This window comes from Myotis brandtii, unplaced genomic scaffold, assembly GCF_000412655.1.
Source record: "Myotis brandtii unplaced genomic scaffold, ASM41265v1 scaffold29, whole genome shotgun sequence".
Taxonomy (NCBI): domain Eukaryota; kingdom Metazoa; phylum Chordata; class Mammalia; order Chiroptera; family Vespertilionidae; genus Myotis; species Myotis brandtii.
In genome coordinates, this window is record NW_005361075.1 from 3,111,142 (window position 1) to 3,128,665 (window position 17,524).

General features: G+C 38.0%; 1 protein-coding gene across 3 annotated transcripts in view; it reads left to right on the forward strand.

Moving 5' to 3' along the window:
• TFCP2 (transcription factor CP2) overlaps nucleotides 1–17,524 on the forward strand; it is a 47,167-nt gene extending 29,643 nt beyond the window's left edge. Inside the window, exons 5-15 of one of the 3 annotated variants that reach the window (XM_005869247.2) lie at nucleotides 4,120–4,226; nucleotides 5,656–5,808; nucleotides 6,554–6,664; nucleotides 6,976–7,064; nucleotides 8,963–9,011; nucleotides 9,415–9,508; nucleotides 10,287–10,377; nucleotides 13,185–13,324; nucleotides 13,775–13,917; nucleotides 16,107–16,158; nucleotides 16,583–17,524. In XM_005869247.2, coding sequence (XP_005869309.1) covers nucleotides 4,120–4,226; nucleotides 5,656–5,808; nucleotides 6,554–6,664; nucleotides 6,976–7,064; nucleotides 8,963–9,011; nucleotides 9,415–9,508; nucleotides 10,287–10,377; nucleotides 13,185–13,324; nucleotides 13,775–13,917; nucleotides 16,107–16,158; nucleotides 16,583–16,620 — 1,067 coding nt within the window. In that variant the 3' untranslated portion in view covers nucleotides 16,621–17,524. The remainder of the gene's footprint in view (nucleotides 1–4,119; nucleotides 4,227–5,655; nucleotides 5,809–6,553; nucleotides 6,665–6,975; nucleotides 7,065–8,962; nucleotides 9,012–9,414; nucleotides 9,509–10,286; nucleotides 10,378–13,184; nucleotides 13,325–13,774; nucleotides 13,918–16,106; nucleotides 16,159–16,582) is intronic. The other 2 variants (XM_005869248.2, XM_014542131.1) reach the window with 2 other exon arrangements.

Genomic DNA, 17,524 nt, shown 5'->3' on the forward strand with positions numbered 1-17,524 from the left:
GGGGCAGATGCTTAATGCAGGAGCTGTCCCCTGGTGGTCAGTGCGCTCCCACATGGGGGAGCTCTGCTCAGCCACAAGCCAGGCTGATGGCTGCCAGCACAGCGGTGGTGGCAGGAGCCTCTCCCACCTTCTCAGCAGCACTAAGGATGTCCAACTGCAGCTTAGGTCTGCTCCCTGCTGGAAAGTGGACATCCCCTGAGGGCTGCCAGGCTGCCAGAGGGATATCTGACTGCCAGCTTGGGCCTGATACCCCAGGGAGCGGGCCTAAGCCAGCAGGTGGACACCTCTGAGGGGTCCCAGACTGCAAGAGGGCATAGGCCGGGCTTGAGGGACCCCCGAGTGCACAAATTTTTGTGCACCGGGCCTCTAGTTAAGTATAAAAACTTACTATCATGATGATACCAAAAGTTAGAAAGTGGAGACACTTCGGTTCCAGAACAATCACATTCATTATTTCAGCGTGATTTTATGTTGTTTTTATTTCTTTTTAATTTAGTTGTGGTAAAATATACATAACATAAAATTTTAATTATTTTTAATACATAAAATTACCCAGTATTTATCTTTTTGTGACTGGCTTATTACACTTAGCATAATCATCAAGGTTAGTTTATGTAGTAGGATGTGTCAGAATTTCCTTCCTTTTTATGACCTTCTAGAGGCCCGATGCACGAAATTCGTGCAAGAATAGGCCTTCCTTCCCCCAGCTGCTGGCACCGGCTTCCCTCTGGCCACTGGCAGGCACCGGGCTTCCCTCCCAGCCCCAGCTTTGTCTGGAAGGTCGTTCAGTCCAATTAGCATATTATGCTTTTATTATTATAGATAATATTCCATTGTATGTAGATAGCACATTTTGTTTATCCATTCACTCCTCAGTGGATGCTTGGGTTGATTCCACCTTTTGGCTATTGTGAATGAATAATGCTACTATGAACCTGGGTGTGCAAATACTTACTTTAGTGTCTGCTTTCAATTCTTTTGGGTGTATACTCAGAAGTGGAATTGCTATATTATATGATAATTCTATTTTAAAATTTTTGAGGAACCACCATACTATTTTCCACAGTGGCTGTACATTTTATGTTTCTATCAGAATTGCACAAGGGTTCTAATTACTCTACCTCCTTACCAACACTTATTTTCTATTTTTTTAATACTAGCTATTCTAATAGGTATGGAGTGGTATCTTATTGTGATTTTGATTTACATTTCTCTAATGATTAGTGATGTTGGGTATCTTTTCATGTACTTATTGGCCATTTGTATATCTTTGGAGAAATGTGTATTCAAATCCTTTGCCCTTTTTTGAATCTGGTTGTTTTGTTGTTAAGTTGTAGGAGTTCTGTATATATTCTGATGTTAAACCCACATCAAATATATGAGTTACAGTATTTTCTCCTATTCTGTGTAGGTTGTCTTTTCACTGTTGATAGTGTCCTTTAATGGACAAAAGTTTTAAATTTTTATATAGTCTATATCTTTTTTTGTTTTTTTTTTCTGTGTTTTTGGTGTTATATCTAAGAAATCATTGGAAAGTCCAGTATCATGAAATTTTTCCTAAGAGTTTTAGGTTTAGGTGTAGATATTTTTTTTTAAGGAAGGAAATTCTTATTTATTTGTTTGTTTGTTTATTTTGAGAGAGAAAGAGAAACATCAATTTGTTGTTCCACTTATTTATACATTTATTGACTGCTTTCTTGTATGTGCCCTGACTAGGGATCAAACTCGCAACATGGGTATATTGGGATGCTGCTCTAACCAACTGCCCTACCCAGACAGGGCAGTGCAGATCCATTTTTTAAGTTAGTTTTCATAGATGGTGTAAAGTAAGAGTCCACCTTCATTCCTTGTGTGTGGATTTCCAGTTTTTCCAACACCATTTGTTGAAAACACTACCCATCACCATTGAATGGCCTTGTCACCCTTGTCTAAAATCATTTTGCTATATATATGATGGTTTGTTTTTGAGCGCTCTATTCTGTTCCATTTGTCCATATATTCATCTTTATGCCTGTACTATACCAGTTTTTGTTTGTTTGTTTAATCCTCACCCAAGGATATTTTTTCCATTGATTTTTAGAGAGTAGAAGGGAGGGGGAGAGACATAGAGAGAGAGAAAAATTGATGTGAAGAGACACATCATTTAGTTGCCACTTTCATGCGCCCCAACCAGGACTAGGGATTGAGCCCGCAACCCAGGAACATGCCCTTGACCAGAATCGAACCCAGGACCCTTTAATCTGCTTCAGTGCTCTATCCACTGAGTCAAACTGGCTAGGGCTCACACCATCCTAAATAATAAAAGGGTAATATGCAAATTGACCGAACGACAGAACAACTGGTTGCTATGATGCACAATGACCACCAGGGGGCAGATGCTCAGTGCAGGAGCTGCCCCTGGTGGTCAGTGCGCTCCCACAGGGGAGCACCACTCAGCCACAAGCCCTGCTGATGGCTGGCGAGCGCAGCAGCGGTCCTCCGCAGCAGTGCTAAGGATGTCCGACTGTAGCTTAGGCCTGCTCACCAGGTGGGCCTAAGCCAGGGGTGGGCAAACTTTTTGACTCGAGGGCCACAATGGGTTCTTAAACTGGACCGGAGGGCCGGAACAAAAGCATGGATGGAGTGTTTGTGTGAACTAATATAAATTCAAAGTAAACATCATTAAAAAAAAGGGTACGGTTTTTTTTTTTTTAGTTTTATTCATTCCAACCAGGCCGGATCCGGCCCGCGGGCCGTAGTTTGCCCACGGCTGACCTAGGGCCAGGGGGAAGGGAACGTAACTTCATAGTAAGTTTTTTTTTTTCTTTAATTTTTATAGGGATAGAGGAAAGGAAAGGGAGAGAAACATTGATTTGTTGTTCCACTTATTTATGCATTCATTGATTGATTCCTGTATGTGCCCTGATTGGGGATCAAATCTGCAGTTTTGGCGTATTGGGATGATGCTCTAATGAACTGAGCTACCCAGCCAGGGCATGTAGAAAGTTTTGGAATAAAAAAGTATGAGACCTCCAATTTTGTTACTTTTCAAGATTGTTTTGGCTATTCCAGGTCTGATATTTTGTTTTGAGTAGTGTATAAAAGGGCCAGGTTTTGCCCCTAAATTCCTCAAAGTTCTTTTATTTTACTAATACCTGAGACCTAGTACTTTGTCTTACCTAAAGTAGGAGGCCTGGGATTCGAATCTATGTCTCTTGGTTTGCAGTTCAAGTTTTTCTACCTTTCTCCACAGAATAGAATTTGGTTTTCTTAAACCATGGCACAAAAGGGAAAGATCTTTACAAACATGCACAGGCTCTCTTTGTAAACATACTTTGAATCCCAGCATCTGTCTTTGGTCTCTTATTAGTTACTATCTCCTATTGGTAAACATAGTTAAATCTGAGTACTACTAGATTTACCTGAGAAAACACTGGTTCTCATACAGATATCCATATAATAACATTGGCTTTAAGATGAATCCAACACAACTAACACTGTGGAGTAGGATCCACTTAACGCTTTCTTGTTTAAATCATTGATACTAAAACAGTATAGTTAGAGCGCAGTTATAATAATATTAGCCTGGCCTTATCACTTAGTTTGAATATTAATAGAAGCCAGGGAATGGTATTTGAGTTTGTGCTATATGGAATGGAATGCAAAGTTCTACTAAAGCCCATTCATTTTTGCTTACCTCTTGAGTGTAAGATATGTCACTCTGCTATAGGATTATTTGATGGCTTTCCCACTTCTATCTGTGATACAATACTTTATGCCTTTATTCAGACACTCTACTTTATCCTTCTATAGCAATACTCCTAGTGTACTTCTGGCAGTAACACTAATCCAGAAAGTAAGTGAAGCAGATTATGTTAAAATTTTCATGACACTAGAGCTAGTGTGTAGACTAAATCTATTTTTAAGTGGAATTAAACTTTTTAAAGTAGAAAAAAGATACTCAGAAGCAAAGTATTTAGATTAATGTTAGCTCTATTCAAACCTCTTTCACTGGCAAAAAGAGGTTTACATAAAAATCTTGGTAACTAGAGACCAACAATACCTGTATAAGAATCAGTGCTTTCTTACTTAAACCCAGTAGCACTCAGAATTGTTCAATGAATACCATTTGTTTCTCAGATATCCCAATGTCTGTGGGTATAATTGATCCTCGGGCTAATCCAAACCAACTAAACACAGTGGAGTTCCTGTGGGACCCTGCAAAGAGGACATCTGTGTTTATTCAGGTAAGGCATTGCAGGTGGGGTTCCAGTTATGAAGAGCATCTCTTACTACAAATTTGTTTCTTAAAGAATAAAAACATGTTGAGTTGGAAATCTTTACAGGGCTCCAGTATGGCTCTCAAGTGCAGACTCCTGAGCATGTTCCTGAAAGCAATGAGGAGTTTCTTCATTGCTCTTCTGATGTCCCCAATTTATGTATTTGTTTCTCCCCAAAATGCTTACTAACGGCTACATAATACAAGGTAGGTCAAAAGTAGGTTTACATCTGTTCCTATGGAAAATAATACAACAATTAATAAATAATATAAGAATACACTCTGTGTTTTGCATGCTCACAACTGTAAACCTACTTTTGCCCTACTCTGTATTTTATTCTGGATATACCATAACTTATCTAATGATTATTTAGCATTGAGATTATCCTGATTTTTCACTATTATCCATAAGGTTATTTTGAACATCTTTATACTTAAAATTTGATTTGCATATGTGATTATCACCTTTGGGTAGATTCCTTGAAAATTCTTATTTGTCGTCAGGATAGCTAATAGATTAAGTGGTCCCCATGTTAACACTTTGTATACATAATTTTATTTAAGATTTTCAACAATAATCCTGTGGAGTAGGACTAGTCCTTGATACTTAGAGAAGTTAATAACTTACCCAAGCTAGTATTTGGTCAGTCAGAGTTCCACTGTTCAGATTCACCAAGGTCTTAGATTTTATGCAGAAGCCAGGCAAACCTTTTTCCTCCTATTGCCAGCTTTTATATATACTATTTTCCCAGCTTTCATATATACTATTTTCCCAGCATAGATGGTGCCTCCGCTTGCTAAAATCTATCTAAAAGTCCAGGAAACTTTTACTAACAGAAATAATTTTTTTTATGTTAACTCTATATTCTCTGACGCAGTTAATTTAATTCCTCACAGTAGCTTTTGTTAGCATTAGATATATTTTTGTTGTTGTTGTTAATCCTCACCCAAGGATATTTTTCCATTGATTTTTAGGGAGAGTGGGAGAGAGAGGGAAGACAGAGAGAAACATTGATGTGAGAGAAACACATCAATTGGTTGCCTCCTGCACAGGCCCTGACCAGGTCCAGGCCAGGGAGGAGCCTGTAACCAAGGTATGTGCCCTTGACCGGAATTGAACCCAGGACCCTTTGGTCCGCAAGCTGACACTTTATCTATCCACTGAGCCAAACTGGGTAGGGCAACATTAGATCTATTTTGTTTGCATTTGTAAATCATTTAAGTTTTCCTCATTTCCATCATTAGAGTATAAATTCTTCAAGATAAAAAGAGTAAAAGTTTTTTTTGTAGTTGTTCACAGTGCTTTTGAAAAGCTTTGCTATTAGTAGTTGCTCAAAGATGTTGACTGGTTTGTCTGGCTTAGCAGTACTGGAAGGTGGACATTGTCTTCTCTTCAGGTGCACTGTATCAGCACAGAGTTCACCATGAGGAAACATGGCGGAGAAAAGGGAGTGCCGTTCCGAGTACAAATCGATACCTTCAAGGAGAACGAGAGCGGGGAGTATACTGAGCACTTGCACTCAGCCAGCTGCCAGATCAAAGTCTTCAAGGTATTCCTGGGCGTTGTGGTGGCCTTGGAACTACTTGCCTCCTCTTTCAGTTGTAACATTTCGTCCCAAGTCAGAAAGCCAGCTTGTTTGTTTTTTTCAAAAACTAAACTATGAAAACTCATGGATTTTCATTGAATGCTCTTAAAGCCTGTTAAAGTGATAAACTTTTAAAAACTCACCAAAATTATGAAAAGTTGACAGTTTTGGTTACATTCATACTTGATCTTCTTTCCTTATTTTGGTCTTTATCACGTGGATAAATATGTTCTCATTTAAGAAGATTCATTAATACAAAAGTGTTTCGAGCACAACACTGACGTTCCCCTTTGTCAGTCTTACCTTGACTCTCCAACCTCTCCCCAGAGGTAACCACTGTTACAATTTAGTGTGTATGTATCCTTCTAGTCCCCTTCTGTGCTTTTAGTACACATGTTCATAGGTATACACATATTTTCTTTTCTTTCAAACATAAGTGGGCTTATACGGTATGAACTGTTTTGAGGCTTGCTTTTTTCAATTAACCTGTGTGATTTAGAGATCTTTCCATGTCCATAGTTATAGATCTCCTATTCTTTTTTAACTTCCTCAAACATTTAAATTTCCTATTTTCAGACTTATATGCAATGATGCATTTTGTCTTTATATCATTAGAATATATATTTGTTTCACTTGTGACTGTTTAAGTTTTTAGAAATAATATTGTTGGGTGAAGGGTGAGTTTAAAACCAAGTATTTCTCATTTCAGCCCAAAGGTGCAGACAGAAAGCAAAAAACAGATAGAGAGAAAATGGAGAAACGAACACCTCATGAAAAGGAGAAATATCAACCTTCCTATGAGACCACTATACTTACAGAGGTAAAAAGACTTCTTTTCGTGACAATTTTAATCAATACTTTTTATTCTTAAGAAAAAATCCAATCAATTACATATATCAAATCATTATCTTGTGATTTACCTAAAACTAATATGTTATGTATCAGTTATATCTCAGTTTTTAAAAATTATTTTCCACCTGTTCAAAATTTATTTGACCTCTTAGTTATGGGGGACTCTGAAGAACTAAAATTTACTTTTACTAATCAAGATGTGCCATTTAAGTAAACATGTTTTGGTCGAACACTAGGGTCAATTATACTTTTTAGCATCTAAGTTTTCCTTTGTTTTAGTGTTCTCCGTGGCCCGAAATCACATATGTCAATAATTCCCCATCCCCTGGCTTCAACAGTTCGCATAGCAGTTTTTCCCTTGGGGAAGGGTAAGTCTGGGAAATGAAATTGGCTTGTGTTTTGTCCTAAATGTGTATTTTTTTATTATCTTTCTATAGACAAGATCTTTCTAAATCAATCAGTACTTATATTTGGTCAGTCTTTGATGGACTTACATAGTAACTGAGGTTTGGATTACCTTCAAAGACACGGAAGGCATTTTGTTTTTAACACTGTGTCTATGTAAGGCCTTGTCTCATAGAGGAGAGTGCACGAGAATAGGTTAGACTTCGTTGCTATGGCAAGCTCAAATTGCGTCAGACAGTTTTGATCATCTGCCAGGGTGTTGCTTGTAAGAGACTGAAAGAGTTTTACGTACCCCTTTCTCTTCTTTTTTCCTCCCATTAGAACATCACTTTTACAGTCAGTTTTTAGTGAGTCAGGGACTGATTTTCTGGGCTTTTCGCTTCTCCCTATTACTGCTTTTTTTGATTATTTCACTTCCTGATCATACTCTCACCAGAGACTGGTCATCAGAATTGAAACACAGTTGTACAAACATTAATATCTGTTTTGTTACTTATGAAGAATGATCCTAACACCTAATTATCATGAATCTTTGCTAATCAGGGAAGAAGGTTGAACATGATAGCTAAAGAGTGTCTTATCACCCTATTAGTACATATTCCACATGGGCCATATTGAAATTTCAAATAGGCTATGAAATGTGTGGATATATTGCTTGGTTGTAATGTTTGTTTTTAATTTATTTAGGCTCTGTGTTCAACCTATTTCTGAAATATTTAATTAAGGTGGCTTAAATATTCAACATGCATCAATTAAGAATAAAAATAGGTAGAAGTTGTAGAAAGAAGAGTTAACTAGGGCCTTGAGATAAGTTACTCACTAAATTTAAAGACTGAATTTGAATTTTGCAGTTAAGGGAGGGGGGGCAGAAAAAATACCTTTTAGGAAAGAAAAATCTCTTATTCACATGGATTATTCAGCCTACTTATAAGCAATTTTAATTATTATATAGGATTTAAGAGTTTTTTTTCCCTTTTTGTCATGTACTTCATTATTAGGCTCAAATTTCCACTCATAAAAAAAAGTAAACATTAGGAAAGAGGGACAGTCTGTAAAGCAAAAGGAAGTACAGGGAAAAACCTACGGTGTAGAAATAGCCCTTGGATTAGCCCTTAGATAACACTAATTTTTGAAGCTGTTTTAAAAATAATTATTGTTTTTTGCTATAAAAAGTGTGGGATCCCATTGCATCTCATAAATTTTATTCTAATATTTTCCCTGTATGTTTATACATTTATATATTTGATGCAGTAATATATTGATTACTTTTATATTCTGACACTTAGTTTACATTCTAATAAATTTATATTAAATACTGTTTATGCCCTAATTCAGTGATGGCGAACCTATGGCACGCGTGTCAGAGGTGACACGCAAACTCATTTTTTTGGTTGATTTTTCTTTGTTAAATGGCATTTAAATATATAAAATAAATATCAAAAATATATGTCTTTGTTTTACTATGGTTGCAAATATAAAAAAATTTCTATATGTGACATGGCACCAGAGTTAAGTTAGGGTTTTTCAAAACGCTGACACGCCAAGCTCAAAAGGTTTGCCATCACTGCCTTAATTTATCTAATAAGTCCCAACGTATTGGAATCTTGATTTTTTTCCAATTTCTCCAATAATAATAAAATGTTGCAAATCTCATAGCTTCTCCCCCTTCAACCCTCCCCCCAAAATCTTTACAATGAATTAGTAGATAATGGAAGTATTGGGTCCAAGAATAAGAGTGTTTTATGAGAAAAGCACAGATTTCTTTAAATCTCTAGTTTAGGACTTACTTTGAGAGTGAAGAATGATGATGAACCTTAGTATGTGTCATGGACTCATCCTTTCATTATAAATGTTTCTTTAGAAATGGTTCACCAAACCACCAGCCAGAGCCGCCCCCGCCAGTCACAGATGTAAGTCTAAAGTTAAATGTCAGTTATTTGCAATGTCTAATAATACTTTGATGACTATGCAGTTCAATAGAAGTGCCCAACTGGTAAGGAGTATTCATTCATTCATTAAACAAACATTTATTGAATTTTGACTATGAACAGATACTGTGCTAGGGACTGCAGATATAAAACAAGTACTGTAGGACCCTTGTATTTAAGGAATTTACAATCTGGTGGGGAAGATAAGGATGGAACTCCAAGGGTTTCTTGTAGGGTTAGAGAAAGAAGACTGATGTACAACTTCCAAGCAAACTAGACCTATCTGAGTGTGGGTGTGTTTGGCTATGTGTTACCTAATAACATTTACCTTTTTGAAATTCAACCTATTTAGTTACCAAAAAAAAAATTGCTTTCTCTCTTTCAGAACCTCTTGCCAACAACCACACCTCAGGAAGCTCAGCAGTGGTTGCATCGAAACCGGTTTTCTACATTCACAAGGCTTTTTACAAACTTCTCAGGTTAAATTTGCTTGTCCTTTGTTTTCTCCAGCATGGGATATTCTTTTATATTCTAGGGCCTTCTGGTATCCGTGTGAGGGTGTGTGTGCGTGCGCGCGCGCGTGTGTGTGTGCTATTAAATACTTAAAAAGAAAGATCTCTTAGTTTAAACTCACTTTAATTTTAAAATATTTATTCTTTACAACACTTCATATAGTATTTTATCAAGGAACATTTGGAGGTAGTCTGAAATTTCCCCTTGATATCACTATATTATATTTTATTTGCACATTCCACTTTTATTTAATACCTTCAGTTACCAGGTATGGTAGGAATACACAGATGGATAAGGCATACATATTTCCTAATCACTCATTATCTAGTATCAAAAAATCAAAATACCTCTCCCCCCCCCCAAAAAAAGGGGGTAAACAAGTAGTTGTGATGTAGTAGATACAAAGTTAGGCATTTAGAGGGGTTAGGGAACATGTGTGATGCATGAAGAATGAGGAGGAGTCTGTTGGTCAGACAGTGGAAGGTTAATTCAGGCAAGAGGAGCAACTTCTCATTAGACATCATCATTGTAATTAAAACATAGGGTTAAGTGGAGAAGTAATTGGGTGGGAATTGAGGTGGGAGATGAGCAGGGGCCAGATCATGGAGGGCCTTACACACCATGCAAAAGATTATGGATTATAACATAGTAGTAATGAGGTGTCCTTGTAACTGAGCCCATTTTAATAGTTATTAACAAAGAAAATCTTTGCCTCTATCACCCATTTTCTTATATTTATTTCAGGGGCAGATTTATTGAAACTAACTAGAGATGATGTGATCCAAATCTGTGGCCCTGCAGATGGAATCAGACTTTTTAATGCGTTAAAAGGCCGGTATGTGATTAGTGTTTAGTGTTAAAATATCAGTGAGGTTGGATTTCAAATGGATTTGGATTCAGGGATTCTTCACAATTTTCATTGCACAGCTAAATCCATCTTGTCAAAACATTCTATTTGAATGCTAACTAAGTACCAAATAAACAAAGATGAAAAATATCCTTTCTTACACTTGATTCAAGGAATTCCTCATGATATCCCATTTTTTATTTTCAGGTAGTTTTTTTCATTCAATAAATATTCATTGTCCCTATTATGAGCCATTGGGCTCTGGGGATATATTAGAGAGCAAAATAAACATGGAGACTACTTTCTAATGGAAAGAGATAAAGATATAAACAGTATTTTGGTTAGTGATAGTACTTTGAAGTAAAACAAACAAAAACAAGGTTGTGACCTATAGAGTACCCAGCATTTGGTTAGGAAAGATCTTTCTGAGGGGGGATTATTTACCATCTACGGCCAAACCACCCTGATCTTGGAAGCTAAGCAAGGCCAGGCCTGGTTAGTACTTGGATGGAAGGAGGGATTATTTAAACTGTTATGAGAAAATGAAACTATAAGGGAAGAGCCTTCTAGGCAGAGGGAGCAACAGATGTTAAGGCTCTGAATTCAGTTTTAGCTAGAGAATAGATCATTCTTAAGTTTGTACAGGAATTGCTTAAGTGGTCTTCTTACAAATATTATTTATAATACAGAGAGTGTCTTATAGACCCAATTTGTGATTTCTAATTTCCAATAGGTACTACTAATATTAATGGAAAAAACATACAGGTCAATGCCATAGAACCAAATCAGTGACTAAATAATGAAACAGATTGTGTAGTATTTGTGTTTGCACATCACAAGAGTTATCAGGTTGGCTAGAATCTTGAAAAATTTTAAGGAAAGAGGTGAAATTCAGGAATAAATGACTTGGGGAATGGATATTTCATTTTTACATGTATTATCTAAAGAGCATTAAAAAACAGGAAGCAGTGATGGAAAAAAATAAATTTTAAAAAAAGAAATAGTGAGCAATAAAGTAATGAGATCAAGAAGTAATTGAATAGGGTTATCAAAGAAGTAAGAACAGCACTAACTGGTTTTGGCACCTACCTCAGTTGCCCACATGTGGAGGCAACCAAATGATGTGTCTCTCTCACATCCATGTTTCTCTTGCTCTCTGTCTCTCCCCCTCCCTTCCACTCTCTCCAAAGAAGTAAGAACAGAAAGAAGGCTTAGCCTACTTAGTTTTGTGTGTGTTTTTAAAAAAATTTTTTTAATCCTCCCCTGAGGATATTTTTTCCCATTGCTTTTCAGAGAGAGTAGAAGAGAGGGAGGAGAGAGAAACATCAATGTGAGAGAGACACATTGACTGGTTGCCTCCTGCACATGCACCTGCAATCCAGGTGTGTGCCCTTGACTGGGAATCAAACCGGAGACCCTTCAGTGCACAGGCTGACACTCTAACCATTGAGCAACACTGGCCAGGGCCTGACTTATGATGGCTCAACTTATGATTGTTCAACTTTATGATGGTGTGAAAGTGATATGCAATCAGTAGAAACTGTACTTCAAATTGTGAATTTTGGTCTTTTCCCAGCTCTAATGATAAGTGGTATCTATCTATATATATAAAAGCCTAAGCGACCGTTATGACCAGTCAACCGAACGACCAATTGAATGGTCGCTATGATGACACACTGACCACCAGGCGCAGACGCTCAACACAGGAGCTGCCCCCTGGTGGTCAGTGTGCTCCCACAGCCAATCTCTGGCTGCTGGCCATTCTCCCATGGTCCCTTTCTCCCATGGTCCCTTCCCCTGGCCGGCACCGATCCAGCCAGGTCGAGGGACTCCCCTCCCCCCACCTGTGCATGAATTCGTGCACCGGGCCTCTAGTAATACTATAATGCTGAGCAGTGGCAGTGAGATAATTTTGCCCTACTATAGGCTCATGTAAGTGTTCTGATCATGTTTAAGGTAGGCTAGGCCAGTGGTCGGCAAACTGCTGCTCGGCAAACCGCGGCTCGCGAGCCACATACAGCTCTTTGGCCCCTTGAGTGTGGCTCTTCCACAAAATACCGGCTCTTCCACAAAAACCAACTTCTGCGCATGGGCCACGAAGTTTCAATTGCACTGTATGTGCACGCCCGCACCTGGTATTTTGTGGAAGAGCCACACTCAAGGGGCCAAAGAGCCGCATGTGGCTTGCAAGCCGCGCTTTGCCGACCACGGGGCTAGGCTAAGCTATGATCTTTGGTAGATTAGGTGTATTAAATGCATTTTTTATTTATGATATTTTCAGTTTATGATGGGTTTATCGGGACATAACCCCACCGTATGTTGAGGAACATCTGTATTTCTAACCTGTATATCAAAAGTCGCTAACTCAGGTGGCTACAGAGGCCACATGTAAATGAGTGACAGTCAAGCCTGGGGTGTACTGAAGAATGCATGCCCCATGCAAGGAGAAGAGCCGATTGTTATTTTGTGGAATGAGGGCTTTGGATTGCCAAATCTGATTTTTGAAAAGCCACAAATTCAGAGGTTTATATGGTGCCTTCTGTTGGAAGGAATTCAGTTAAATGTGTGCACGTGCGCGCGCACACACATACACACACACACACACACAGACACACACACAAACACACACACACACACGGAAGCTAATAAAACAGGGCAAATGAGCTGCATTGGCCCATGGGCTGCCAATTTTCAACCGTTGCTCTATAGTATTAACATAATTACACAAGTTGTCCCTTAAAATGTGCTTGCTGTGAAAAATATAAGACTAACAGCTTTTTTTTCTCTCTCACTAGGATGGTGCGCCCAAGGCTAACCATTTATGTTTGCCAGGAATCCTTGCAGTTGAGGGAGCAGCAGCAACAGCAGCAGCAGCAGCAACAACAGCAACAGCAGCAGAAGCATGAGGATGGAGACTCAAATGGTACTTTCTTCGGTAGGTCATTCGGGACAAGGCCAGGAAAGATATGAAAAAAAGGTAAAGAGATTACTTACAAGCATGTGTGATAGGAATTTATCAAATAGCAGATTTAGAAGCAATTTGCTAGAAGTAATGGTAATAGCTTGAGTTCCTAATATATGCCAGACACTATTCTCAGCACTTTTTTACACATTTGAATTTTTACAACTAGTATCTCCTCTTTGCAGTAGATTTTATTGTTATCTCCGACATTTAGGTTAGGAAAATGAGACTTAGGGATCTTAAGTAACTTACTCTCAACCACAAGCAAGTGGTTGAGTCAAGACTCAGGATTTGACTTTGAGTCCTTCAGAAACTGAGCATTCCTAGTGATCAGATTACCAATCAAGGGCACAGATAAGAACAGATAAAGTTTAAGAACAGATAAACTTTGTACTGACTGCCATTGCTTTCTCCTTTTTGCAGTGTACCATGCCATCTACCTAGAAGAACTGACAGCTGTTGAATTGACAGAAAAAATTGCTCAGCTTTTCAGCATTTCCCCTTGCCAGATCAGCCAGATCTACAAGCAGGGGCCAACAGGAATCCATGTGCTCATTAGTGATGAGGTAGATTTTCAGTACAGCTGAATCACCAGATGACAATGAAGTTGTCAGGGCATATAGCAGGAGCAAGAGCAGTTCTGTTGGGGCAGAGTGCTCTGTTTTCTAGACCAGAGGTTCCCAGATGTTTTTGCTTGCTTACCTCCTAAAATTATTTTTTAAAAATATGTATCTCTTTGCACATTTTTAGGGACTTAAAATTTTTTCTCTTAAGTTTATTTATTTTTATTTTTTATTCTCACCCAAGGATATTTTTTCCATTGACTTTTAGAGAGAGTGGAAGGGAGGGGAGAAGGGGCAGAGAGAGGAGAGAGAGAGAGAGAGAGAGAGAGAGAGAGAGAAACAGAGAAACATTGATTGGTTGCCCTGACCGGGGCCTGGGATCGAACCTGTAACCAAGGTACGTACCCTTGACTGGGAATTGAACCCGAGACCCTTTGGTCCAAGGGCTGACCCTCTAATCATGAGCAACATGGGCCAGGGCTCTTTTAAGTTTAAAGAAGTTGCACAGGAAGCTATTTCTGGGGATATTATATGACATTTAAAAAATGAAATGGTTGCTTGGCTGGAGTGGCTCAGTTGGTTGAGTGATATGTCCTATACACGGAAAGGTTGACAGTTTGATTCCCAGTCAGGGCACATACCTGGGTTACAGCATGTTTGGAAGGCAACCAATCATTGTTTCTTTCTCTCCCTTCCTCTCTAAGCATGTCCTCAGGTGAAGATTAGGAAAAAAAATTTAATAAAATAATTCTGAAATGGTTCCTTCACTGTTCTAACTATATTCCATGTAACCTAAATACAAGTGATTTAATACCATCTGTTTAAAAGAAATACATGAATATACTTTTTAACAGAATTTTTATATAATTTCCTTGAATTCATATTTCCATTTACTTCTCCATATAATTTTATCTTACCATAACATTTTTATTCTTGAACATTTTTTATTAATTTTTTTATCATATTTAATTGAGACAAACATTTGCTTCAACAAAAAAATTGTTTTAGGACCAGGCAGTGTGGCTCAGTGGTTGAGCATTGACCCATGACCCAGGGGGTCACTGTTCAATACCCTATCAGGGCACATGCCTGGGTTATGGGATTGATCCTCAGTAGGGGATCCCCAGCCGATCAATGATTCTTTCTCATCATTGATATTTTCTCTCTCTCTCCCTCTCTCTTCCTCTCTCTGAAAAAAAATCAATAAAAAATTTGTTTCAGTAAAATTGATAGATTATTTCTTCTGAATAGAATTAACACTATAAATTATACAGTTGATTAAAACAACATAAATGTATTACATGTTTTGACGAGTAATTATTAAACACATGAAGAAAAAAATTATTATAAATGCATCTATTAATGAGATGGATGGGATTGTTGGATTCCCTACTCCCTGTCTCACACACAGTTAATTCATCTATAGATGAATACTGCCTATAGAATGAAATAGAGTTCAGCATCAGTTCCATCTGTTTTGTACTCTAGATGTAAGTATTGTGGAACCTGGTTCATGTTTATTGACTGACAGCAGTGGATGGGGTTTTGTTATGACAACATGGCTCTATTTTTTTTAACTTCTGAGTTATGTGCCAAAAATTACATAGTAATGTTGTCAAAAATTATTTTGAATCATCTATCACTTGACAATTTCTGATTAGGTCACTCCAATTCTGGTGAAAAGAAAGAATTGGTAACCATGTGACCCCCACTAAGGCATTAGAGTTTACAGTTGCAGTTATACTTGGGCATTCTGGAAGCTTTTATACTCCAGGGCAATGCATTTTGGTAGGATTCCAGGAAGGTGAAACTCATGCCTTTATTTTATAAAATGGGCAAAGGGAGTTTGAGAAGGAAAAGTGGGAAAGGAAAACTGAAGAGGTGTTCAGGAAGTTTTAGAAAAGAGTAGATAGGGAAGTTGAAGAACTAGAGGTCAGTTCTCGCATATGGGCCTCTCAATGTCCGTGTGCCCCTTGGAAAGTCTTGGGGTTAACCCAGGAAAATGCATACTCCAATGTTAAGATCACTGTTTTAAACGACTTAGCTTTTAAAACTTAGAAACTAAATGGGAGAAAACAAAGCAAAGGATTATTTTTCACTTAAATCTAATATTATAAAAAGCCACATAAGCAAAATAAATACAACAAACCCAAGTTTTTTAAAATCAGCAAATTTTCTTGCTTTTTTTTCAGATGATACAGAATTTTCAGGAAGAAGCCTGTTTTATTCTGGACACCATGAAAGGTAATATAATAGTAAAACAAATACCTTTTTCTAAGGAGCTTAAGAGCTTTTTTTTCATACTTCTTTGAGGAGAGAGGGAAGGTATGAATCACCATATTTGAGGCAGAGAAAGTGACATAACATTAGAGGTGTACCTTTGTATGAATGGCTTTTTGTCATTGTCAGAATAGACAAAGTATAACTGATGATTCTCTGCCATTCTCTTTCGCCTTTCATGGACAAATGAGGAAATTGAGGCATGTTTTTATAATGCAAATTTATTATAAGTATTCTGTGACAATTAATACGTATGCTGCTCTTTGCTCTGCTGTGTGTTTTTTTCCCCTCAAAATCAAAAGAACCTAACTGTACTTTTTTCTTTCTCATGTGTCTTAAAGATGACTAAAGATTACTCTCTCTTTCTTTTTTTTTTCTTTTTTTACAGCAGAAACCAGCGATAGCTATCATATTATACTGAAGTAGGTGTGGGGCTCCATCCTCACTGGCTGCTGCTTCCTTCACCGCTTGGAAACTCCTCTCTCGAGGGGGTTGCAAATGGAGATTTGAAGGTCTGCAGGAATCTGACTGTGGGGGGGAGTCCCGGTCATGGAGGCAGCATCTCAGCCATCTGTGTGGGCCCCAGCTCTGGTGGCATACACAGATTACTGCCCAACATGCATTTCTGCAGCTGTTTCTTAGTTAAAATTTCTGGACTCTGTTGTTATTGAATATCAGTAGAAGCTCCATTTCATTTGGGGTGTATGTAGGACATAATGATGATAATTGTGTGATGTTTAATGGAAAGATGTTAAATTTTGTGATATGGAGCTCTTGTGTAATTTTTTTCTAATATAAAAAAGTGAACATCTATATTCATAAGACTAGAGCCTCAATCTCTTTTGCATCAAACATAAACTGGCTTTTACCACAGTCGGCCCCTGAAAACCTCATCCAAGAGAATTTTTCTTTTGGTTCCCCTGTAATATGATGACTAATATTAATTTTAGCTGACATTTATGGGGCATTTATTTGTGCCAGGCCGTGTGAAAATTCTTCTAATGGATTATCTGGTTTAAATCCTCTTAATAATCCTATATGAAGAGGTAATAATGATCCCTAATTGAAGATGAGGAAATGGAGACATGTAGTGGCTAAGTAGCTTGCTGAGTAACGGGCAGCTAGCAGGCAGTGTGATGCTGAGATCCAAAACCAGGCAGTCTGGTTCTTAAAAATTGCCACTCATTATGGCCACCCTTGCAGTACCCTGTGCTTGTCATCATTTCTTACTGTGGCTCTTCTGGTGAATAGGACATAACACTGAGTGAGAACTGAGTATTTAACCACTGAAAGGGACAAACCACACCGAATGAACAAATCAAAATCTACA